Source organism: Lepisosteus platostomus, chromosome 5 (assembly GCF_059453375.1).
Source record: "Lepisosteus platostomus isolate fLepPlt1 chromosome 5, fLepPlt1.hap1, whole genome shotgun sequence".
Lineage (NCBI taxonomy): Eukaryota > Metazoa > Chordata > Actinopteri > Semionotiformes > Lepisosteidae > Lepisosteus > Lepisosteus platostomus.
Window position 1 is genome coordinate 56,725,612 of NC_142615.1, and position 26,818 is coordinate 56,752,429.

General features: G+C 41.7%; 1 protein-coding gene, 2 non-coding genes and 1 pseudogene across 3 annotated transcripts; 3 read left to right on the forward strand and 1 right to left on the reverse strand.

Moving 5' to 3' along the window:
- The first annotated feature begins 43 nt into the window (after positions 1-43).
- On the forward strand, positions 44-8,022 carry LOC148669924 (antigen WC1.1-like). Its single transcript, XM_088631011.1, has 13 exons — positions 44-145; positions 275-313; positions 751-1,065; positions 1,992-2,294; positions 2,791-3,102; positions 3,421-3,459; positions 3,810-3,953; positions 4,329-4,427; positions 4,721-4,792; positions 5,251-5,337; positions 5,835-5,921; positions 6,110-6,215; positions 7,926-8,022. The coding sequence occupies exons 1-13, from the start codon at positions 121-123 to the stop codon at positions 8,020-8,022; spliced, it is 1,725 nt and encodes a 574-aa protein (XP_088487137.1). The 5' UTR covers positions 44-120.
- A 2,821-nt stretch (positions 8,023-10,843) lies between these two features.
- Positions 10,844-10,915, reverse strand: trnaa-ugc (transfer RNA alanine (anticodon UGC)). Its single transcript has one exon. It is a non-coding gene; the product is annotated as a tRNA-Ala (tRNA).
- A 10,814-nt stretch (positions 10,916-21,729) lies between these two features.
- Positions 21,730-21,848, forward strand: LOC148669926 (5S ribosomal RNA; annotated as a pseudogene).
- A 537-nt stretch (positions 21,849-22,385) lies between these two features.
- On the forward strand, positions 22,386-22,504 carry LOC148669927 (5S ribosomal RNA). The gene has a single exon (XR_015937773.1). It is a non-coding gene; the product is annotated as a 5S ribosomal RNA (ribosomal RNA).
- Positions 22,505-26,818: the final 4,314 nt, after the last annotated feature.

A 26,818-nucleotide genomic window follows, 5' to 3' on the forward strand; every position in this document is an offset into this window, starting at 1 on the left:
AAGTCAATAATTACAGATGTTATGTACAGTTGAGCCCCACACACAGCTGACCCTGCACTGGTGAAACATCACTCCTGTGGACAGAAATGAGCTCCTTTCTTCTGTTTTACAGACTCAAATATGACCAGAGATTCACCTGGAGCAGGTAAAGAGAGATTGAAGACTGTCTTAATCACATCAGTGCTGTTTTAATTCTAGTTTCATTTCTGGTGCTAAACTGCACCTCTCACACATGGTTCACAGTCTGTTTTCTCTCTCTCTGTTTGTTTCACAGGTTTCCCTTCTTCAGCTGTTCCCTTTTCCAAAACACCAGGTATGAATTAGCCCCTGTTCTGTATCTCCAGGGCTCTCAGTGTGTGTTGATGTCTCTGTTGCTCAGTGGAATCCCAGATCAGTCAGTGAGGCAACAGCTGTGTGTGTGCAGTTTTTTCTCTGTGTCACAAACACACTAGGGTCTTTGGGATCTACAGCAAACGCATCTATCTGAATACTGCAATTTGTCACCGGTGGAGCTATTGTCTCTGTGCCCAGCAGTGGGTCAGAAAAGTAACTTATCTGGTATACTGCTTATGAACAATCTGTTACAATAAGTATATATTAAATTAATCAAAAGTCAAGAAACATTGTACTTGAACTGTATCTGCTGTGCCTAGTGGGCCGAGATAATCTTCAACTTGTAACAGCAGGTCATGGTGATCTCTTAGTACTGCACTGACCTCTGACCCCTAACCTCTAATTCTCTGCTCCTAGATCAGCTGTCCCTCAGGCTGGTTGGTGCAGGAGGTGACTGTGCTGGGAGGCTGGAGGTATATCACAATGGTTCCTGGGGGACAGTCTGCGATGACTCCTGGGACCTGGCAGACTCTCAGGTGGTGTGCAGACAGCTCCAGTGTGGGACGGCCCTCAGTGCCCCAGTGCCGGCCTCCTTCAGCCAGGGAACTGGACCCATCTGGCTGGACGAGGTGGGCTGTCTGGGGAACGAGTCGTCTCTGTGGGAGTGTCCTTCAGCAGGGTGGGGACGGCATGACTGTGGACACAAGGAGGATGTGAGAATCCTGTGTTCAGGTAGGGGAGATAATTAAAATTACAATGATTCAGATTCTTTAATCCCACATTGTGGATATGGCTTGCATCTAGAGTGCCTAAATATGTTTGACTTGTGAGAATGTGAGAATCTTGTGTTCAGTAAGTTAACTAAATAAAATAATCCACATACTGGAATTCCACATTGTGGATATGGTTTGCATCTGGAGTGCTTAAATGCATCTTGTTGAGGAAAAGACTGAGCTGGATGCAGAATTAATTTTAAAATAAATATTTATATTTATGATACAGTTGTGAATGCACATATTCACATCCCAGCAAAAATAAATAAAGAGAGAAAGAAACTCAAGAGAAATTCCCCTCCACTAGTGAATGGGGATATATTCATCTCAGTCCTCCAGTAAAATCTAGGGTCCAAACTTTAAACTTCTCACATCAATAAGACCTGTTGTCTGTTTGGGTGTATTTGTCTTGGCCATTATCTTTCATGATTTTCTGCCTCAAATGTTTCATTTTGATTTGTTCCAAGAATGGCTTCTGGTCAGATCCTGATGACCCACACAATGTTAAATGTCACCCTGAGCCACGTTTTCTCCATTCATAACGCTGCACCGCTCATCCTGAGCCAAGAGTTCTACTTTCATGCCTCAGTCTCTTAGTTGTGCTGCTGCTGAATAGCCAAGCTGATCAGAATGATGTTTTGGGTCAGAACCTGATCATGTAATGGGATTTAAAGTTCTGTGTGATGTACTGTCCAGGTTCTGAATGAACAGAACCACACAGTCCTGCCTGTCACCTTCATGTCAACTGTGTTATTGTACAGCTGTCATTGTTTCATTACATGTTCATTTCATTTCATTGCTAGTTGTTTCTTACCAGTTCAGAATGAAGCGTTGGGCTGTCTTGTCAGGGTTTGTTTCCTTTAACTTTCCCTGCTGTCTTGACAGATTACACTCTGCTGAGACTGTCTGCAGGCTGTTCAGGACAGGCAGAGGTTTACTACAATGGCACCTGGGGCAGTGTGTGTCAGAACGGCATGACTGACTCCACAGCCGCAGTGATCTGTAAACAGCTGGGCTGTGGAGACAAGGGCACCATCAGAGAGACAAACTCCAGGCTGAGCCCAGATCCCAAATGGCTGGACTTTGTCTCCTGTCGCAAACATGACTCTTCCCTGTGGCAGTGTCCCTCCTCCCCCTGGGGTCAGAATGACTGCACAGACCAAGAAGTGGCTAATATCACCTGCTCAGGTAGAGAGTGAAGAGTAATGCTGCCTTCCTCTTAAACAGCTCTGCAGTGATTGTCTTTATCTCGAGCAGCTCTGTGGATTAGTGTTTTGCCAAGTTCAGAACATAATAAGAGCTTTCAATTGAATTATTATAAATTTATATCCAAACATGTATAAAAATGAAAGCAATGTCATTGTTATTCATTTTATAATAATAATGTTTTTATATGACTATTAATCTTTGAAGGTCCTAGAAAAGAAGCTGACAGAAGCACTCCAGCCCCTCAGGAAGAGCAGCCTCAGCAGCACTGCCCAGGTGAGTTCAGTGTGTAAAACAGTCAGAGACACTGCAGCCCTGAGCTGAGGAACAGTAACCATACAGCTCTCTTCTAGAGCCACTCAATACCTCACTAACCTCTACTACAGTCACTGAGCTGAAGTAACTCTCAGTAACCTCTCTGCTCTCATCTACAGTCACAGATCTAATGACACTGAATAACCTTTCTGTTGACTTTCAGTCCCACTGGCTCTGCGCCTGGTTGGAGGCACTAACTGCTCTGGCCAGGTGGAGTTGCGGTATGAGGGCTCCTGGGGGACAGTCTGTGACGACTCCTGGGACCTGCAGGATGCCCAGGTGGTCTGCAGACAGCTGGGCTGTGGGGATGCAGTGAGTGCAGCAATAGAGGCCTCATTCGGACCAGGAAACGGCGCCATCTGGCTGGACGAGGTGAACTGCACAGGCAGTGAACTTCACCTGTGGGACTGCTGTCACTCTGGACTGAATCAGAGTGACTGTCGACACAAGGAGGATGCGGGGGTTACCTGTACAGGTGAGGATAGTCTTAGAACTGTAGATGAACAAGGTAGCAGATCAATGGAGAAGTTAGACTGATGTCACCCATACTCTATCACTGCTTTATATCTAACTAATCCAACTAAGATCATCAGTCACAAGATTGGGATGTTTTGTAGCCCTGTGTATGTGAACAACACTAAGCTTTAATTCCGAACAAGACACCATTCATCCAGCAATCCTAGATTTGACCTCAAGGAACAAATGTAAAGATTTTCTTTTTAAGACCACTGTGGATATAACCTGCTGTAAAACCAAAGGCAATATATTGACAGCTCTCCTATCTCTTTTACAGGTTTGTCAGAGACAACAGCCAGTCCAACAACAGCTACAGGTGAACATAAATCCTCCTTGTCATTGATAACTCCTGTCTTTCTGTCTCTTCAGATTCCCAGTGTTGCTGTAGTGTCTCCTCTCCTCCCTCATTGTGAAGATCAGTGTTTTCAGTTTCCCGGTGTAGATCTAGTGCTAGTGTCCTCTCTTTCATCACTGATTTACTGACAGTCCTGGTGGTTTAGATTTGGAATTCTTAACTATTCTTCGTTGATCTTGGGTTCACCCTGAAGCCATGATAGCCCCATATGGGAACATGAGGAGAACAGGACATTCCATCTGTCGAAGCATATATGAGCCCAAGAGCACCTCTCCTGATCCCTGTTCATCCATTGTCTCCCCCTCTCTCAGGCAGAACCAGGACAACACCCCAGACACAGCCGCTGGGAGGCCTGTCTGCCTCGCCCCTGGTCCTCCTGCTGCTGGGGGCTCTGCTCTTCGTGGTGCTGGCTCTGTTAGTGGGGCAGCTGATCCAGAACAGGAAGCTGAGGAAAGGTAGGGAGGGAACTCTCCATCCACATAGTGACCTCTAGTGGTCAGTTCTGTCACTCACATGGAACTTATATTTACATAATTACCTTGAGGAATAAACCTGCTTTAAAATCACAATTGCCTGAGGTAAAACCTGTCTAATTTAAAGGTGTGCTGTATGTGAGCAATTTTAATAGGGTAGAGAAATCCATTTGTAGTTTAAGAAAGATTATTTGAAAAAGATTAGCAACAATTACAGGTGGAGATATCAGGAAATTTGCAAATCCAGAATCATAACATTTGTGTGCTCAAATGTCCAAAATAGGTTTAGGAGTGACATTTTTTATCTTGTACTCCTCTCCCTGCATGTTAACCCTGAGTGTCTGTTTCCTCACACAGCCCTATCTAAGGGAGCACTCGCCTCCAATCATGATGCCGTCTACGAGGAAATAGAGTACAAACTTGCCAGAGAGGGAACCTACAGCGCCCCCAGGAGAGGTGAGTGGAGACAGTCTTCAGGTGTGATTAAACTCCACCCTCTAAGGAAAATCTGAGGACTTACACTTGTAGAAAATCTCACTCAACTGGTTTCTGACAAAAAGGGTATTTTTTAGTTTTAAACCTGTAGGGTTTTTTCTCAACTGGTGTCAAACTAAGTGAAGAAAATCAACACAGCACGATTCTGGATCTGCCTTATAAACACAAACTCACACACTGGCTTCTCTTCCAGTAGAGGACAGTGAGGCTGCTGTCTGACTGCAGGTAATACTGATCTGTCCTCCTGTTCACAGGGAGATTCCTCTCTGATGAGCTGCCCTCTGGATATGATGATGTGGAGGACAGTGAGGGAGACCCAGTACCAGGTGAGGGGAGGTTGAGTCAGGGGGCTCAGTGTGGGAGTGAGGAGGTCTTCAGTTCAGTACTCACTCTCACCTCAAACCACGCTGACATTTAGAGAATTTATGTAGAAAATCCTGAATTATATAAATATAACCACACGTGTTTGATACTTTATAAAGTCTGTTTTTCAGTGTTGCCTCACACTAGCATTATCTCAGCAAATCATAGATGCTGAGCAAAACTAGACCTGGTCAATACTGGGGTGGTAAACAGGGTGCTGCTCTCATTGGTTTTGATAGAAAAGGAGACTGCGGAACAGCATGCTGCCTTTCAGATCAGATAAATCAGCGACCCTAGAGTTTTGGCTTAACTATACACCATAAAACATTTAAAATCACACTTTCCAATTACTTTGCAGCTCTATGGTCAAAGTAAGTCTGAGTCCTGAAGTGTAAATTCTCTGTCTCTCTGTGTGGTTCAGGAGACTCGATAACTCCTCTGAAAGAAGAGATCCCAGAGTACTATGATGATGCTGTAACTGTACCTCAGAGTCCAGATGCCTTGTCAGGTGGGTTATTTCAGTCCAATCACATGGGGAAACTCTGCACCAATCCCACAGAGTCTGAATCTCTCTACTTTCTTGGATCTCAGCCTCTGAATACGGAGTCTGTACTACTCTGCACCAGTTACATGAATCTGACTCTCTCCCTGTGATCTCAGCCCTGCACACTCACTCTGGGTCACTGCTGCCAGTGTCCGGCTCCTCTTCAGTATCTCATAGGGTTCACATCACCACCCTCACTGTCCAAATACAGCCAAACTTTCTCTGCCTTGTTTTCCTTCAACATCTTATTTGAAAATCTAGGAATTGTTTTACATTTATTACAGTTGTGAATAGGACTGGAAATCAGGTTCCCCCTGATCTCCTGTACTTAGAGCCTGGAGTTTTAGATCCTGTGTGATGTTCAGTTAATCAGTGTGTTCTGATGAGCTCCAGCAGTCCTGCGCTCTAGATAACTCAGTGTGCTGATGTGTGACAGTGAAGCTGTGCTCTGTGTGCTTTAGGAAAGCTGATGTCCTCTGTGAAAGAAGAGGCCCCTGAGTACTATGATGATGCCATCACTGTGCCCCAGAGTCCAGACACTGTGTCAGGTGAGTTATTATAAAAAAGACTAAGGAGTACCCCCAGTACCAGCCCACAGTAGCCTTTGTCATTAGAAATTAGTCTCAACCTAATTTCATATCTGCAAATAAACACTACCTGGAAGAGAAAAGGTCTCTGACAGGTCAGTCTGTGTCAGAATGACAGAGCCATTACTGACCTGCTCTTCTGTTCACAGGGAAACTCCTCTCTGATGAGACAACCTCTGGGTACAGTGATGTGTTCAGCAGTGAGGAAGACCCCACTTCAGGTAAAAGGGGCTACAGCCAGGGGGCTCAGTGTGGGTTAGGTAGTTCAGGGATGGGAAAGATAACCTCAAGTAATCCATCTCTGTTGCACTGTCATCCAAGACAGGGGGGAATCAGGCATTTTGAAGTAGCGGTAGCTTCACTCTATCATGTCCTACAAGGATCAATAACAGCCAATAAAGACTGAGTGACCTGAATTGTACAAAGTTAGATCACAAAGATCACAGTGTCACTGAAACCCACCTACTGACACACCTAGCCAATCAGATTTAAATTGATTTAAATTGATCAGCAGCTGATTAATGATGAGTGAATGAGGTCTGGGCAGAACAAAGCTTTAGATTCCCGAAGACCAGGAATTCTGTTCTCTGACTGCAGAGAGAATTACTAGGTCTTCCTCACTGTGGTTTTAGAGCATTGATACTTCATAAGTATAAGTGAATTCTACACTGAATCATCAATTCTTCCAAAAAGATACAATTCAATTTAAAAAACCTATTAAACGCTTTTTGAGTACAATATTGTTACATCTATTCTGTATACTATAACTGTTAGTCCACTAATAGCCATTGATATCAAAGCAGAGTACTTCTCAGATACAGTATGTTCTATTATGCTTATTGTTTGTTATGCAAATTATGATTATATCAATAAATTGTATATTGTCTGGTTAGAATACATGTGTGAGACTATAGATAATTATGTTTGATTAGTTTCTAAAAGTCTACAAGTACTCTCAAAATATACTGCTATAATTTCTTATTGTTACAGAAAATTAAAATCCCCATTCACTACACTATTGTGACTATGTAAGTGTTTTAAAAAATCTAGGTACACCTGGGTAATGTCATCAATTCCAATTCCAATTACAGTACATGGCTAGTGGCTGCAAAGCAAGGCGATGTTTGCTGAGATGCTGAGGTGTGAGATTCAGAGATCAAAGCAACCATAAAGTTCTGGGTAAATGATTGTCAATCAACTGTCCAGGAATGATAGAAGGCGAGAGCTACTTCTTGCTTCTACTACTTGTCCAGATCAACTGGAAAGACCAGACTGGAGTTTAGTCTTTGACCCTCATAAAGAGAGCTTGCCTTTCTGTTGTTTTTAGAAACTTTTATTTCTTATTTAGAGAATCCCTTAGTTAAAGAGTGCCTCTCCTGGCTAGTGGGAGCATCTTTAGAACAGGGAGATAGGCTCCCATTCATTTTGTAACAATTGGGTTCACAAAGAGAGATTTAACTGTAGGTTGTAATATCTTAGGTTTAGAAGGTTTGGTTTCTCTTTCTTTCATAAAGGTGTTCTGTAAAAGCTGAATACTTGGTAGCAGTTTGAGGATTTTCTGGGTGGTTAGGATGTAGGTGTCTAAAACACCTTGTTAGCAAATTTGTAATTGTGTGCTGTATATTTATGTTGTGTGTAATTTCGTGTGTGTAGTGTTGTTAATAACAAATATTTAATTAACAAATCTCTTATGTGCCTTTAACTATACCAAATGCTTGGGTATATTCTTGGCAAAATCTTTAAAAGTAGGGGGTTATGATTAATTTATTTTTTAATTTATCTACTCAGTCATTTTTGTTATTCACAATTTTCATAATCCTAATATGTAACAATATTATTTCAATAACTGGCTCATTTGACAAATCATGAGTCTGTCTCTCTGTCAGGTGTCCTCCAGCCTGGCCCTGGAGTGGACAGGGTCCTGCCCACACTGCCCTCTGAAGAAGGAGCCCCTGCCCCTGCTAGGACTGACTACGATGATGTTGGGGACGAGTCTCAGGGAGAGGATGGGCGCTGTGAGACTGACAGAGCTGTCTGGGAGAACCTCCTCCAGCAGGTCTAGACACAGAAGAGCTTCACCAACAGAGTCACACAGTCTTACAACAGTTCTGAGCACTGAGACTGTCTGTGACCTGAGTCCACTTCACTCCACTGCTTCCACACTGACACTGTCTGTCACCTGAGAGCTCTGACAAGTGAGTCACTGTCCTCATTGACTTTGTCTACAGGACCTGCAGTTTGTGTTTTAAAACAGGGAGACCTTAAAGTTCCCTATTCCATTCAGTCTTTTTTTCTTGTACAATATGATATGTTTCTGAAATAAAACTATTAATTGATATAGAATTCTGAATGTAAGATTTCTGATGTGCAGAAATGTATAGACATTTTCTTAACGTTTCCTTTTTAAAAATAAACTTTTTAAAACCATTTGTCATTCATTTGTAATTTCTTAATTTTGTACAATTAAAGACTTTTAATTAAATATATAAGGAACCTTTGGCCACTCACAATGATAAAATCAACCCCAGAAGGAGAGAATGCCTAAATGTTTGTGATCAATTCATAAGTATGATTTAATCCACACAAGGAACAAAAGGCACTGTCGACAGAACCAGATACAACACAACCAAAGAGACAACCTGGCTGTTATTTACATTCCCTTCAAATCAAAAGGTTAAGATAGATAGATACTTTCTTGATCCAATGAGAAGAAATTGCATCTATCTATCTAAGACTCCTTGTCCTGCCTTCAGGAGCTGCTCAATTTAAAACGCAGCATCCCACAGCACTAGAGACACCCCAATATTCACTTTATACTGCACCTCAAACCATAGGTATTTTATAGCACCCAGATTGACCAGTACAGAGCACTAGATACAGTAAAACATCTTCATATTTGAAAGAAATGTGAGTGTTTTGCACATTTCAAGCTACACCAAGTAAACATTTGAGTACCTAAGTCAATATCACCTGGAATGATCAATAATGACCAACATCGGCAACTTCCAAGAAAATCATTTTCACTCATTGAATTTGATCTTCATACTCACCTTGCATTCTCAGCTATAATACTTCAAAATTACACTGCAGATTTGGTGGAAAACTTCACAAATCTGTACAATTGTATTTTAATATCTTGGTATATGTACCTTCATTTTAATATACATGTAAGCATAAATGCTGTTCAGTATATTGTACTTTTGTTGTACTTTTTAAAACATTTTACCTGAAGATGCAAGGACTGTTATATCTTGTGAAACATGCAAGACATCTGTAAAAGAAGGTGACATTTTAATAAAATTGGTGATTAAAAGAAAACCACAACTTGTATGATATTATCCCTCGATATGGAAGATCAATTGAAGGATTTGAAGAAACTATCAAAGAAACAACAGCGATACCAGATGATTTGGGTTTTGAACCAATGATTACACCTCAATAATCAATTCGTCCTCAAAAAAAGAAGAGACAGGCATGTTTTGAGCCTCATAATGATCCTCTTCTGGATCCACAAGAAACGTGTTTTGGATGTACTTATAACTTTCATCGAAAAGAGATCTCATCAGTTGCATGCAATTGAAACTTTTGACTTTTTGGATGGTATTGAAAATATTTGTTTTAAATAAAATAAACAATTTTCCAACGAAGATCTCACGAAGGATTGCCAGGATCTATTCTTAGCGTTTGGTAGTGATAACACTGCTGATATTGATGGAGTAGAAACGTACGAGTGGAGTAGAAACGTACGATGCGTTGACAGGATTTCTGAAGCGAGAAGTCCTAGAATGCCGCCTATAAATGAGCTAGGATTCATACCAAGAAATACTTTTTGTTTTCCACCCAGAAGGCTGCTATTGCATTACACATCTTGTGAACATTACCAGTTTTGGTAGCTTCTAGGCGCGATTTTCCAAAACCGAAACTAATAAAATTATTTAAGATGCACAATGTCCAAAAATTGTAAATCGAGACTTGTATTACTACAGAAGAAAATATTTAACTGAAATATTAATAAGACTATGTAAGTATAAAAAGTAGAACAATTCAATTTATATAACTTATTTTTTATTCTTATTAGAAATGGGCTCACACACCGGAAGACACTAACGTTTATCTTCGTTAGAGTGTGTGAATAACAGTTTAACCCAAAATGTTTGTAATTGTGATTTTGTTAAAATGCAATAAATCGTCTATCAGCAGTAAGAAATTATTAAGAAAGTAAGAAATTGTTTTATTTCACAAACGGTAAGACGTGAAGAGAGTTTACAGTTCGTATCCTTCGCTTTGTCTTAACTTAAGCGTTCAGGATCCAACCCCGTGTGTGGATGGTTGTGTTTCTTGAATCTCTTGTAATCATCAAAAGTTGTTGTTTAGTCCTTCAGTACTTTCTCGAGTTGTACCATGGATATTTTAAACGATTAATACTATTCATGCTCTTTTGCCTTTTCCTTCACATATGGAAAAAGTTCAAAGTGTCCTTATGGCTGTGCTCCACATCTACACGACAGCACCTGTAACAGTACAGGACACGCAGTGAGGAATTCGCGCAGCTTTCAGTTTAGTGCGGAGTCCAGAGGGAGGACTCACTCGCTGAATGATTTCTCAAGAAATCCCGGGTGAGATTTAACAGGTGATTTCTTCAACAGCCACGACAAGTGTGGAGACGTTCTCTGGATTTCCTGAATATGACGTTAAATTAGTTCAAATCATTTGGTAGTTAACAGAACTAAATGCTTTGGAGGTACATTTAAAACAGCAGAGCAACACTGTAGCACTTTGTGTGTGACTGAACTTCATTGTGTAAACCTGGCTCTCTATGAACACCGACAAAGAGTTCTCACTCAACAGAAGATTGCGATGTGAGCACAATAATGTAAAGCACATGGAGATGCCAGGGATTGAACCCGGGACCTCATACATGCAAAGCATGCGCTCTACCACTGAGCTACATCCCCACTGGTGTGTGCTCAGGGAGAATGCCTGCAATTTCCCACTTTCGTGTTTCCTCTACTACAGAGTAAATTCATGGGAATGAAGAAATAAGGAAGGAAAAATAATCGCATTGAAGCTTCCAGAGACTGGGCAAAAACGAATCAGTTATTTTTATATCCAGTCACACGGGCGACAGTGGTTAATTCCTCGACGGGGAAGTGCTTTTTTACCTCCTTACTCTGCTGTCTTTTAATTCTGTTTTCTTTGAAAGCTTTTTGCATCTTTTAAGTGCTCTCGGTTAAACTATGCATAGAACAACAGCAGTACTGATGATTTTCATGGACCGATGCACACTTCTTCTGTACAACTCCAGTGATAAAGCCCTGTCTGTAAATATTGTAGAAGAACGAAAAAGGGTGAAACAACGCTCCAACCACAGGAATGGTAACCAGAAGGATCGTGTTCTTATTTAATATGTCATTTTGAGATGCCTTGTCAACGCAGACAGGTGTTAGAGCTGAACAAATAATTTATAGTGGTGGTTGTAAACATGGAACATGTTTCTATACCAGGAAGAAAGGAGCAGACTCTTAAACTCTTTAACTCTTAAGTTAAAAGAGACAAAAACGACACCTAATCACAGCTAACATTAATTAAAATGACATCACAACAAAAGAGCAGAGCCTTAAGTGAATCAAATTCGTTTTCATTAAATGTCTGTGTCTTCATCACTTTGACCGGGGTAAAGTTAGCTTGAAGTTCGAAAACGATTTTGGCATGCCTGTAGCGTTTTTATGAAACAATTGCTTTGTATATACAATTGTTTTGTGTATAAAGTACATTGTGAATGTTCTCACAGCCTTCAGTTTGTCTTTTTATTCCACACGAATATTCTTGTGCCATATCACATATCATATAACACAGAACGCCTTCAAACCAAATGCATTTTAAAGACCACGACTTTGAAAATTTTCACAACCCCTCCATAAACATATCAGTGAGCTAATTATCCTTTTCTGACAGTCGGGGTTTTGATTGATGCGCAATTACGCACCATCTGGAACACTGGGGGACCGCTGTATACATACATACGTTCACAACGCAGAAATACTGCTCAATAGAGTTTCATGCGAAAAACCCATATATGACCATAGGAAGCAGATCAGCAGTTTCCAATTACCCAGACTGTCAGCACGGGAATAAAGCTTTGTTTTATTTCTGAAACCCTTTATTTCCTGTTTTCATTCTGCATGAAAATTCCTATTCTTAACTCAACAGCTTTTTAAAAACAGCACCCATGATGTTCAAATCATGATGTCCATGATTGTTTACACAGAAGACTGGGAGAGCTTTGGGTTGTGAATCTCTTTTTCTCATGGTTTTATTGAATGTGGCACTGTGCACTAGGATAGGGGGATGCTGTTCACAAGCCAATAGCATTTAAACCACAGCACCCACAATGCTGCAAGTAAGTGTTTTACACACTAAGCAGGTCCTCTGACCTTTCCCAGCCTTGCTTTGGGTTGTGAAACCTCTTTCAGTTTTTTTATGATTTTTTCAATACGGCACCATTTAGACATGCAATACACTGGGATAGGGAGGTCCTCTTCATGACTCAATAGCATTTGAAGCACAACATTCACAATGCTACAACCAAGTGTTTTACACACCAGACAGCCCCCCTCACCTTATACAACCTTGTGTTGGGTTGTGAAAGTGTTCTTTCTTTTTTATGATTTTTTTTTAATATGGGGGTCTTCTTAATACATGGGGTACATGCGGATAGAGCCTTAAAAGGTGGCTTCTCAAAGCTCTTTACAGAATGACAACAATAAATAAAAATACACAAGATAAAACACAATTACAATATATAGAGGAGACCGTGGATGGTGGTACTAAGAAAAGCAGAGGGGTGAAGAATGGAACCAGTTCAGTAAAGGCTTTTCTAAAGAAGAGGGTTTTGAGTCTGGATTTGAAGTAGTTTAGAGAAGGTGACTCTGTGATATCCTTGGGGAGAGAGTTCCAGGGCTTGGGGCATAACAGGAGAAGGCCCTGTCACCCACAGAATGTAGATGGGCTTGGGGAACAGTTAGGAGAGCAAAATTAGAAGAGAGAAGGTTGCGAGGTGGGGAGTAGGGCGATAATAGTTCAGACAGGTAATGAGGTGCCAAGCCATGCAGAGCCTTATAGGTGAGCATGAGAAATTTCATGTGCATTTTTTCCCCTCTGTAACAAGAAACATGTGCACTCTGAATTGAGTAGGTGTCAAATTTGTAAACCTGAAATTATTTTTTGGTCATATAGTCATTAAGATCCAAAAGACTTGGACAGAGATTCAACGAGCCCAGGCATAGAGACTGAGTGTCAAGCGAGCAGGAGCGGTGAGGAAGGAGACTGCGAGAGCATAGATATATCTAGATATACAGTACATTTAGGACTCAGTACCGATAACACTGCTGCTATTGATGGAGTAGAAATAAGTGTATTGGTAGTTTTATCTGAGGCAAGAAGTACTAGAACACCTCCTATACAAATGTTAGGATTCAGAGCAAGAAATATTTTTCCACCTCACCCAATGGTATTGCATTAACGAAGCTGAATCTGGCTTCTTATTCGCCAGCTTCTTCTGCCTTAAATGCTGCTGCTGTGATGTTATGCCGCCTTTCACCTGTAGATGGCTCTTTACAGTAATTTTTAAAAGTACTAATCGGGATGGATTACTGTATTTATCCTCAGCAAAGGGGAATATGTAAGTAGTGAATATCTAAATAGAATTTTTGTGTGAAACACATTTCAGAAAATTGTAAACCAATTTTCAAAACTCACAATAACACAAACACAATAAGTAAATAAGACAAAGGCAAAACATAAGTTCACAGGCACTTTCTGCATATTTACCACGACCTTACCTTCTGATCATAAAAAAAGTCTTAAAATCTTGCATTTTACAAGAAATTCCAATATAAATGGGACATTTAGAACATGGCATATGAGAATATATGGTTAACCGAGGATGAGCAACAGGTGATGGCACTTTCTGCTTCTTGCTATAAACCTACCCCCTGGTTATAAAAATATCTAAAAAGTCTGACATTGAGGTGTGAGAGACAATTGAACAGACTATCAAAATTCTGAACTTTAGGAAATTTTACTGTGCCGTTTTTAAATATGACCCTGTGAACATGGCATGTCCCTCCTTCCTCATTACCAAAACATCTCAATGTTCCGACACTATGTACATTACAACACTTCACTGTTGCATTTCAGTTGTGACATTGTGAACATGGCATGTTAAAGTATATAGAAAATCTAGATCAGTACAGGCTAAATGCAATTCATAGTGATTTATCATTTTCTTACTTTCTAAATAAAAAAAATTCAGTGATTATGACACTTCGGTATGACATAAAATATGCTTCAATGACAGAATAAATAACCATGGAAAAAATACCCACAGTGGACATTCATATTTGTGATTATAGGAATGTTAAATATCAGGTGAGTAGCTGCGTCAGCATGCCTAGGCTGCAAAGGAACAAGTAAAAGGTTATTCCATGCTGAAAAGAGAAGAAAGGAAACAACGTGTTGGCCGTGGAGCCTTCTTCAGGTGTTAGAAAGACAGGGCAGTATGCAAAGATACATTTCTTTTTAGCTTTGCTTACTGCAGTTTTTCTTTGATGACAACATCAAAGACATTAAGGAATTCTTACAGCTAACAGCTCCACATCAACTTCCTTTTATAACTAACCTCATCAGATCTCTCAACTCCCAACTCTTCCAGTTTCTCACTTCAGAGAAGGATAAAAAACTCAATCATCCTCTACAGAGAAAAACCATCAACACCTCCACCAATCCTAACCTTGTTGTTACTGTACCCTCTGGCCTTTCCCTTTCACCCCTTTGCATCCTCAGCTAACATTTTAATATTACAACACAATTACAATAGATTGTACAGTGTTTACAGTTTAAAATTAAGGTAAATGTCAAAATATTAAAATCCAACTGCACAGTGCTAACAAAACAATGCTTGTCAAGTTCTCAAACAAATCTGCATTGTATTTTTAAAATATTTCAGCAGAGGATGTGACGGGAGTATAAATGACGATTCAACGATCATTTTTCTTGGGTGAATATGGTTTTCTGGGGAGTTGCGATGTTGGGCATTATTGGACATTTTTGACACGTGTTGAACAGTCGCATTTTCTACAAATATTAAAATAGCTGTGATTTAGCTGAGAAATCCAATCGACCTATGCGAAAACAATGTTTACATCACAAAAGAAACCCATCCCTGGTTGGACTTGAACCACCAACCTTTTGGATAACAACCAAATGCACTAACCGATCGGGCCACAGACACTGACTGGTGGAGAATTTTCTCGAATCCCCCCCCAAAAAAAAAAAAATCTCTTACCGTTCTTTTTGCCGGCCGGTAATATTTCTTCTGCACTGATAACCAAGAACTGAATTTCATGTTTCGCAAGCTGTGTGAATTTAATCAAAAACAAGTTTTCCAGAAAGGAAATGAACACATGCATTTAACGAAATCAAGCCCTTTGTGAGTGCCCAAAATGGTACGTTCTGTACTACAAGATAGGAAGAAATACACAGCTGGGATTCAAACCGCAGTTCTTTTGTTTAATAAAGAGGGACTTTAACCAACTTGTTAGGAATCCCTGGTGAGAAGATACACGGATCCTGTGCAGACGCAGGCACGGGTGATAGATGAGGCAGGCGAACAAACCAGAACGAGAGGCAAGGTCGTAGTCAAAAGGCGAAAGGCAAGTCGTAATCCAGGAAGTTCACCGGTAGCAGACAGTCCGAGTCGAGAGGCGAGGTGCAAAGTCGAAAAGGCAGAAGGGGAATCCAAAATCCAGAATAAACGAGGTACGGGGGAAAACCGCCAGGTAGAGCTCTCAAGGAGTAGACTCAATACCGAGCAGTGGGAAGCAGGTGAAGATGGTTTAAATAGCAGTGCGCACCGCAATGAGTGTGCGCAGGTGGTTTAACTCGTGCGGCGGCGTTTGTTAATAATCACCCGCTGCTGGGTCTGATTAGCTCGCTTACGCTTTGGTCTTGACTGCCTGGTGGTCGTGACACAACTAAGCTACGGTGACATGACATCCAACCCCTTTTACAGCCACTTGGACACATCGCTCTGAGACATCTGCATTCAGAAAGCGCTGAACCTGCTCTCAGAGCAAATGGCCTCTTTTACATACAGTAGCAGCCCCGACAACGAGAAACTAAGAGAATTGGCTTTTATCTGGCATTTTTCATGTCCAATGCGTTTGACATCTCCCAAGGGCAACAGAGTTCTTTTGCAACACTATTTCTTCTTCTTTTTTATTTCTGTCCGCTTTGATAAAAAATGAGAAATCGTGCAAGGGAAAAATGTCTTTTTTTCATAGAGAAAACGTGGACCGGGAAATGTTGTGTTGAGAAGAAGTGATTTAACATGATACGTGACCTGATTTATAGGAGCAAATGCTCACCCAGCAAGGTCTGGAGAAGTTGAAGAGTCTGGTGGATGTGATAAATATACGGTGTTGTGGAAGAAAACAGTCTTTCTTTGAATTCTCAATCAATTGGAATTTCAGTGCGAAACATAAACCCTTTGTCTGATTTAAAGAGATTATATTTTAAAACTCATAAAAAATCAGAAAACACATGTTTCTCACTTTGAAATTTTAGACAGGGCGTTATATTACTAGTAGCGACGCTGAGCACACTATGGGGGAATTCAGGTTATGTGAAATACCAGCAGTTTAATAAATAACACATCTGATTTTAGATCATAAGATTGTAGGTTCGACTTCTACCTTGCTTGTGTAAATTTTATTCAAGCTCCTCAGTAATAGATGTCTATTATGTAATGAACCGCACCTGAAAGCAAACATTGGGTCTGTTTCCTCTGTTTTCCAGCATGAAATAGCAAATCGTTACAAAAAGTACCTGCTAATGTCCAATAGCGTTTTTTTTTCAAATTACATTTTCAGGCTTCAGACACTTTTTAATAAAACAAAAGTGTCCAGAAACTCCCTAACTTTCAGGTTTGCTTGAACCTGTATTAAAAGAAGTTATTTGAAACTTCCGGGATTCCATTCTCTGATGTAGCTGTCTCTAAAGACAGATGTGATGTTTCGCAGATGTGAACTGTGCCTTCTCTCTTGTGTTCAAGGGTATTCGCTGAGTGAGATCCTAACTGTATGTCCAGTAGGGCTCTATTTTGTTTAGATTATCTATGTGGTGTACAGATAGAACTCAACTACATGGTGTGAATTCCGTGTTCAGGACGAGCAGAACCTGAAAAACTAAAAGCAGACCTCGACGTAATTTGAACACACAGCCTTCTGATGTGGAGTCAGGCATGCTACATTTGCACCACAAGGTCACAGCTATAACCACAGAAACCAAAATAGTTAGAAATATGGAACACAACTGTTGTTCCCCAAGAAGGAAAGCTGTTTTGTACTGATGTCACTCCTGTTTATGTAACCCAGATTGTGAAGACGACTCTGCCCTATCAAAGACAAATGTTAAACAAAAGTTGGAAAGCACACTCTGAACCCATCTGTATATTTGATTCCCGCGATCCTTTCAAAGCTGCTCAGTACTTTGCAAGCAAATCAAATCATTTCAGGGAAGAAACTCAGTTTAATGAACTACTTTCGTATTTTCACTCGTTGATTTTGATCTTTGTATTCTCTTTCCATTCTCAGCAATAATATTTCAAAATTACAGTTCAGATTTATTGGAAAACTTCACAAGCATTATGAGATTAGGACTGTACAATTGTTTTTTTAATATCTTGGTATATTTACCTTCATTTTAATATAGATATAACCATAAATGTTGTTAAGCATATTGTACTTTTGTTGTACTTTTTAAAACATTTTAGCTGAGGACACACGGCGACTATTATACCTTGTGATACATGCAAGACATCTGTAAACGAAGATGTAATTACAATAAAATTGGCAATTAACAGAAAACCACAATTTGTATAATATTATTCCTCAATATCAATGATCAAAATGTATAAATTGATTGCTTCCTTAGTATTGCCAGGATCTATATTTAGCGTTCGGTAGCGATAACACTGCTGATATTGATTGAGTAAAAATCTATGATGTAGTGACAGCTTTATCTGAAGCGAGAAATCCTCGAACACCGCTTATGAAGTGTTAGGATTAATACCAAGAAATACCTTTTGTTTTCCCACCCAAAATGCTACTATTGCATTACACATTATGCAAACATTACCAGTTTTAGTAGCTTCTGGGCACGATTTTCCAAAACTGAAACTAAATACAAATGATTTAAGATGAACCATGTCCAAAAATTGTAAATCAGGACTAATACAATATCAAATGAAATTACTACAGAAGAAAAGGTTTAACTGAAATATGAATAAGACTATGCAAGCCTACAAAATAGAATAATTCAATTTATATAACTTATTTTTTTCTTATTTGAGAAATGGGCTCACACACCGGAAGACACTAACGTTTCTCTTCGTTAGAATATGTGAATAACAGTTTAACCCCAAATTTCTGTAATTGTGATTCTGTTAAAATTAAAAAAAGCATCTATCAATAGTAAGAAATTATCAAGAAAGTAAGAAATTGTGTTATTTCATAAACTGTAAGACATGAAGACATTTACAGGTTATATCCTTTGCTTTGTCTTTTAACACAAGCGTTCAGGATCCAAGCCCATATTCGGACGGTTGTGTTTCTCTTGTAATCATCAAATGGCATTGTTTTGTCCGTCAGTTCTTTCTCGAGTTGTACCATGGATATTTTATTCCATCAATACTTTTCATGCTCTTTTGCATTTTCCTTCACATACGGAAAAGAACTCAAGGCATTCTTCTCATTGTGCTACACAGTACAGGACACGCAGTGAGGAATTCGCGCAGCTTTCAGCTCAGTGCGGAATCCAGAGGGAGGACTCGCTCGGTGAATGATCTCTCAGGAAATCCCGGGTGAGGTTTTTCTGCAACAGCCACGACAAGTGTGAAGACGTTCTCTGGATTTCCTGAATGTGACTTTAAATTAGTTCACATTCTTTGGTAGTTAACAGAACTAAATGCTTTGGAGGTACATCTAAAACTGCAGAGAACACTGTAGCACTTTGAGTTTAATTGTGTAAACCTGGCTCTCTATGAACACGAGCAAAGAGTTCTCACTTGACAGAAGACTGCGATGTGAGCACAGTAACATAAAGCACTTGAAGATGCTAGGGATTGAACCTGGGACCTCATACATGTAAGACAAGTACTCTACCACTAAGCTACACCCCCGACATAGAGAACTTCCGAAGATGTGCAGGTGCTCACAGACCACAATCCATCTTTTGCATCTTTTAAGTGCTCTTGATTAAACTATGCATAGAAAAACAGCAGTACTGATGATTTTCATGGACTGATGCACACTTGTTCTGTACAACTCCAGTGATAAAACCTTGTCTGTAAATATTGTAGAACGTAAAAGGGTGAAACAACGCTCCAACCACAGGAATGGTAACAGAAAGGATCATTTTCTTATTTAATACCTCCTTTTGAGATGCCTTGTCAACGCACACAGACGTTAGAGCTGAACAAATATTTTGTACACAAGACGGCAATATTAGAATTCCTGTCTTCTTGATGGATTCAGACTGGTAGCCAGAGGACGCCGGGACAACGCCCATTGGACAACTGCTGGAACAGAGGCTGCAACAGAGCTTGTCAGCTGGTTTGGTGTTCGTGCCGGGAGATTCCAAATCCATACACAGTGGATAAGTAAACCCCATGTTCTACATTCTGTCTCGAGAATTCAGTTGTACCTCAAAAAAAGTTGTTATCAATTTAATTCATGAGTAATGTATTTACTTCCGAGTTTAGAGTAACAGTGGGTAATAACACTGATTAGCGATTTGGTAACCGAACGATATATATTGACATATATTCTCTGCTGTGTATCTTTGTGTTTGCATCTCTTCGAGATTATATACCTTGTATATTGATAACCCTCACAGTAAGGTCTGCCGCTCATATCCAGGCAGACTAGTATATGTTTGGTGCACAATTTATGTTAATAAATGTATCTCGTGTATTGAACCCGTGTGTGTGCGTTGTTAGTTGTTCTGACGATTGATTTTCTAAAAGCCACAACGAACAACCTCGTGATTACTGCTACAATTAATAATTGTCTCAGTAAACCCATCAAACCTCTACAACCACGATACACCACTATAAACTATATTAATTTAGGAACATAAACATATAGTGTAAACTGTATATGGCTGGTATTGGTAGTTTAAAGAAAAAATACACACCAGTATTCCACTTTCTTCCTAAACATTTTAAGCATCAAAGTCTTACATGTAGTAAGATTTTACCACGTTTCGGAAACGTTTTTACATGCTCCTTCTGACCATCTTAACTTTATATACTTTGTGAAAAGTCATAAGATATTCACATTTTCTGTGAATGTGCTCTTATCGGAGTAAACAAAAGCATACTTTTAGAATTTGATTAATAGGGAATATAATATGGAATCACGTACCTAAAGAAATTAATAACGATATAATTATTTTTATGTACTGTAGCTCAAATAGTAGTATAATACACTTTCTATGGATACATGTGCTTCTACGCAACGCAGAAGCACATCCACAAGTAACATTACCTAGCTAAGAGAGGACATTGGCTAGCCATTATGATAAATACAGTGGAAAAAAGCAATTGGGAAAATAAGACCTGCTGATCTGTTATACATACCAGGAAGAGAACAGAATATGATTTTTTTCTGTTCGAAACGTGTGTTGTCTTTATGAAATTCATGTATTTTAAACGTTTAATTAAGAAGAAAAAAACTTACAGAAAGATACTAAGCTGATCACGAGATAGAAAGATCACCCGTTTTTCGCGCATAAAAAGTGGCTATTAACTGGGTGAACTGTTATTAACTGGAGTCAACTGGGTGAAAACACATAATATGAACATGAAACAAAACAAAAAATAAAAATAAGATACAATCTACAGACATTAAAACCGGTGTCATGGAAATATAACTATCAAGGAAGCCACAAGAGAGAGTTCTCACCTGAGTAAGGTCTTTATTTCAATATTGGGAGCAACCAGAGACTCAATTTGTTACAAGCAGTACAGGGTTTTCATAAGACGTTGCGCTGTAAAAAAGCTCAGCGCTTTGTCCATTCTAAAACTTCCACTTTCCCTAAGAGAAAACAGATTACATCAAAAAGCGAAAGAAGAAGCACTAGATATGTTATTCAAAGCTTATCAGTTACTTTCAGCTAATTCTAACGACCCAGACAGCATATATTGTTTTGGTACATTGTCTTCTAACGTAACCTAAACAGTGTACGTTGTTGACGCACTGTTTTCTAAAATTCTGCACGTACTGTAGCACAGCAATTACATCCTTGAAATATATTATCTAAAAGCCCCAATATATTTCTTTGCAAAGCTCTCTACATTTTAAGAATCAATTTACTTATTAGATTTCCACTTAAAGACTTGTTCGGCTGGCGTTCGGGGAGTCGCGTTTTTCAGAATTGTATTGAGATCGTTTTCCACAGAGCTCAGATGTCAAAGCACAGCAGCAGCTCTCCACAGCGATCCTCTATAGCGCCCTTTCTCCCGCAGCTCCGTCCTCATTGGAAGGAAGCAAGAGTGAAAGGCTGAAGTGAAATAGAGCGGGGACGAAGGCAGTGAAGAGAGAGAACGTGGGAAGAAGAGAAAAACGCAAGGGAAAAAAAGCAGCGTCGTAAAAGAGGTGACGGAGCTGTCCTCTCAATAAGAAGGGTGCCAGCGAGCCTTGCTCTCCCTTACGGCCACACCCCCTTGAGCACGCCTGATCTCGTCTGATCTCGGAAGCTAAACAGGGATGGGCCTGGTTAGTACTTAGATGGGAGACCGCCTGGGAATACCAGGTGCTGTAAGCTTTTAAGCGCAGGAGGCGCCCTATCCCCGCTCGCTCGCTCATTCCCCTGTTCACACGTGCAGAGCGGCTTGTCCGTCTGTTTATTTGTCAGCTTTGGCGAGACACGGGTGCTTGTGTATTAGCGTGAGCGTTTTTTATTCTGATCATGAACAGTTTAACAAGTCCGCAAAGGATCGAGGAAAGGTTTATCGCCAGCTGAAAAGAGACACAGCGCTTCGGCTGTGGAGATTTGTTCGGTTCGCGTTCGGAGAGTCGCGTTTTTCAGAATTGTATTGAGATCGTTTTCCACAGAGCTCAGATGTCAAAGCACAGCAGCAGCTCTCCACAGCGATCCTCTATAGCGCCCTTTCTCCCGCAGCTCCGTCCTCATTGGAAGGAAGCAAGAGTGAAAGGCTGAAGTGAAATAGAGCGGGGACGAAGGCAGTGAAGAGAGAGAACGTGGGAAGAAGAGAAAAACGCAAGGGAAAAAAAGCAGCGTCGTAAAAGAGGTGACGGAGCTGTCCTCTCAATAAGAAGGGTGCCAGCGAGCCTTGCTCTCGCTTACGGCCACACCCCCTTGAGCACGCCTGATCTCGTCTGATCTCGGAAGCTAAACAGGGATGGGCCTGGTTAGTACTTGGATGGGAGACCGCCTGGGAATACCAGGTGCTGTAAGCTTTTAAGCGCAGGAGGCGCCCTATCCCCGCTCGCTCGCTCATTCCCCTGTTCACACGTGCAGTGCGGCTTGTCCGTCTGTTTATTTCTCAGCTTTGGCGAGACACGGGTGCTTGTGTATTAGCGTGAGCGTTTTTTATTCTGATCATGAACAGTTTTACAAGTCCGCAAAGGATCAAGGAAAGGTTTATCGCCAGCTGAAAAGAGACACAGCGCTTCGGCTGTGGAGACTTTATTAATAAGGCCCCTCAGTAGTTGAGATCTCTGTTATACCCATCTAGAAACATGCAATCAGCATGTTATTGCTGAAGCAATAGTCACAACATTATTCCACACCTGGGTGAGAAGCGGGTTATGATGACAGTCATGCTTTCTACACCTTATACTGAGCTCAGAAATGGACCAAGCGGACATCTCACGAGCAGATCCCTCCGCGTATAAGAAAGGCAACTTGTCTCAGCAAAAATACCACGGATTCACATCCAAAATATGATAAAAAGGCAAAAACCCCACACTTGGAATGCAAACGTACCCTAAAAAGGAAACACGGTTTTAAAACGAACTTTATTTTCCCCTGGAGAAACCTTTTTATGGACACACATCGCATCTATTACACATGTAGAACTAAATATAAAGATAAAACTTAATATAAGAAGTCATGACATATCACACATGATGAAGTCTGGTCCAGAATAAACAGTTTACACTGACCCACCTTTATTTACCCTGGTCACTCACTTCTATTAACTGTTTAACTGGGTAACAAATTAATATTTCAATTTGGGATCTACACCTGGGAGCCCTGAAATGTTGGCCAGAGGGGAGAAGCTGATATTCAGACGTGTGAATATATTAAAAAAAAGGATCTGATGTTGTTTTTCACCTGTCTAATCAAAGCTTGTTCAAAAATTATCTGATTATAGGACACACGAGTTTATAATCATACTCATTCCACTTTTTAACCCCGTATATATGCACAATATGAAACGTATATACACTAAATCTCACGTGTGTCTCCCATAATATACATTTCTTTACGAAAAATAGGAACACTTACTACAATTATCAACCCCCCATGACGAGGCAATATTTCATACCTTTGTTTCTTTGTGGGTTCAAAGTTCTGTCCTGTCGTTTCACACGTAATGTTTTGGTAGTTATCTCAATTTTCCTTTGCAATTATCTCCAAGATCATCATCAACTTTTTGTAAAACGCTATGCACAACTGATATTTAAAGAAAGTCCTGTACCAAAACGTCTTCGTAGGGAAAGACAACTTTTTTTCCTTACGTTAGTTGCTACACGGTTACTCAGAAAATCCATTAACCGCCTTTAAAAAAAAGTTTCGTTTTTTATTGTGGTTCACTGACATTTCTGTCACAATTCTGAGGGACCTCAAATAAAATTCACTTGCTGACGTTTAAAATAAAAAAAATGGCGTGTAATGTTGCGAAGGGCTACTGTTTTTTTTATAGTTTGTCGATTGTAAGGGACGTGGGCCGCGATAGAAATACTGGACGGGGTGGGAAAAGGTTTATTGATGGTTTATTGTACCGCAACGGTCACAATTGACTCACCAGCAAAGATGGCGCCGAGGCCACATCGACTCCCTCCCGCCCTGCCTCGCACCGAAGCTCGAGCTGCGGAGCGCGACGCCAAACCGCCGGTCCACGGGCGCGGGCGCCGGACATAGACGTCATAAACCCTTCCGAGGCGCAGGAATTATAGATCACTGTAGTTTCTTCTGGACCCGGGTTAGGGACAGTGTGCCCTCCGTGAGAGTCTTCTGAGGAAGCCAGTGTCTCATGGGTGTCCAGGCTTGGTACCATCTGTCCATCACAGGACACACAGACACACACACCCTGGACAGGACACCAGTCACTCACAGGACACACACACACACTCACACACCCTGAACAGGACACCAGTCCTTCACAGGACACACACACACAACCTGGATAGGACACCAGTCCCTCACAGGACACTCAGACACACACACTCACTCACACCCAGGACAGGAACCAGTCCATCACATGACAAACACACACTCACTCACACACCCTGGACAGGACAGCACTCCATCACAGGACACACACACACCAGGGCCAGTTTTCCCAGAAGCCAATTAGCCCAAAAGCCTGTCTTTGGACCCGGAGAACACAGAGAGAACATGCAGACTCCACACAGACAGCCCCCCGGGTCCAGACCCGAGCCCGGAGCCCCCCCGCGCTGAACCCCTCCGTACAGACGGCCGCACACAGCTCCGTTGTTCCCGATTCCCGAGGTGATCTGTTAAAAGAAGCCGGTGTGTTGCCTCCAGGTGACATTTCCTACTGTAGTCAGGACAGGAGGCTCTTCTGTACACAGAAGGGGGTGGGGGTGAGGAACAAGCCGCCCAGCCCTGTGGTTGAAGCCGATACCCCGGCTTCTCTCCAGACACAGCTGGGTGAGCTCCTCCAGTCAGTACAGGGGGCTCTACTGTACACAGAGGGTGGCGGGGGTGTGGAACAACTCCTTTGTTCGGGGCCTTGGGGCATTCTTGTTGTGAAAGGCGCTATATAAAAAACTGAATTGAAATTGAATCTTACAGGTTTGGGTTTTTCGGAGATCTTGTCAGAGATCTTGTCTGACGTGCCATTTCAAAAACGTAACGACACTCCTCACGTCTGAGCGCCGCCTGTCTGTGACGTAACGTATGCTTACACAACCATGACGGTTTCATCATGGACAGCACGAAAGCCCGAAAAGTGGTTGACGTTTTAATTTGGCAACGCCACGATGGATCCCAGTTTTTTTTTTTATTTTGGGGGCCAAAGAGGACAAAAAAGGAAACGTCCGGAGGTGGATCGATGGTAATCTCTGCGGTTGTTCTGATGTTCTGGAAAAAACAAAACAAAAAAAAAACGGCTCGCTTGCCCGGTCGTGTAGTGTTTCCACACCCCACGCAAATCAACTTCTCTTCGCCCCCGGGGGCTCGTCGCCCGCCGCACCCCTCTCACGTGATAGGGGCTTCCCCCGGCTTTGACGTACTTACCCCACCCCCTTCGGCCAACATCATACCGAAGGTCGCGCTTCGGGCCGCGGCGATGTTGACGGACTGTCTTGTAGCGTGAGAAGGGTTTAAATTTCGACTTAAGGAGTTGCCCATCGTTATATTTCGCGAGGTATCATACGGGGGGAAAAAGAACATTTATATTTATCAACCTACTAGTAATACTGGGTGGATGTCACGTTCCCCAAAGTTCAGTGCCTCTCTCTAATAAAGTAGAAACGCGACATTAAACTCCGTTCGAAACGGGAGAAATCACCAGGACACGATACAACGTCCGGAAAAGAAAAAAAGAACTCCTATTCCCATTTGTAATGACCCCGTCGTGTTTTTCCCGGTGTGCGCTTACCTTTCGGAGACCGTTTCTCTCTGGTGTTGTTTTGCTGTTGGAATAAATGCCGAGGTGACCCTTCTGTGTGGAGTCTGCGTGTTCTCTCCAGCGGGTCGTTTCCTCCACCGCAGGGGCTGGTCGAACCGGGGTCTCCCAATCGTCACAGAAGTGTGTGTCGTTTTGGGTGGTGGTGGGGGGGTGCATCGGGGATACTGCGCCCCGAGGGGGTGACCTCTCACCTTACTCCGGACGAAGGGAGAAGACCTGTACCTTCACGAGTCCGGGTTGTGAAAACTTCTTCTGGCAGTTCAAAACGTTTCGAAGGGACTACAGCGCTACCCTGTTTTCCATTCCTATCGTGTATTATTAGACAGTCATAAGTATCTGTACTGATCACAGAGTCCCCCTCTCACTGCCAGGACAGGAGCCCAGTGCAGCACGAATAAAAATAATAATTAATAAGTCTGGACTCTCCACTCAGAGCTCCTCCCAGGTCAGGGGGATCCCCTCCAGCCCCCCCAGTGTGCAGCCCCTACCTGGATGATGCTCCAGTCCGCTCAGCACACAGCAGCTCTCAGTGGGGAGGAGAGCAGAGGGATGGAGCCAGTTCAGAGAGGGGGGTGATTAGGAGGCCATGATGGGTCAAGACCAGGGGGGGAATCAGGCCAGGACACTGGGATAACACCCCTACTCTTCTCCAGAAACACCCCGGGATTGTTAACGAGCACAGAGAGTCAGGACCTCGGTTTTACGTCTCATCCTAAGGACGGCGCCTGTTTACAGTCCAGTGTCCCCCGTCACTATACTGGGGCATCAGGACCCACACAGACTGCAGGGTGAGAGCGCCCCCTGCTGGCCCCACTCACACCTCTCCCAGCAGCAACCTTAGGGGGGGGGAGGAAAAAAACAAAAGCTAAACAGATTGATGCTTAACAAA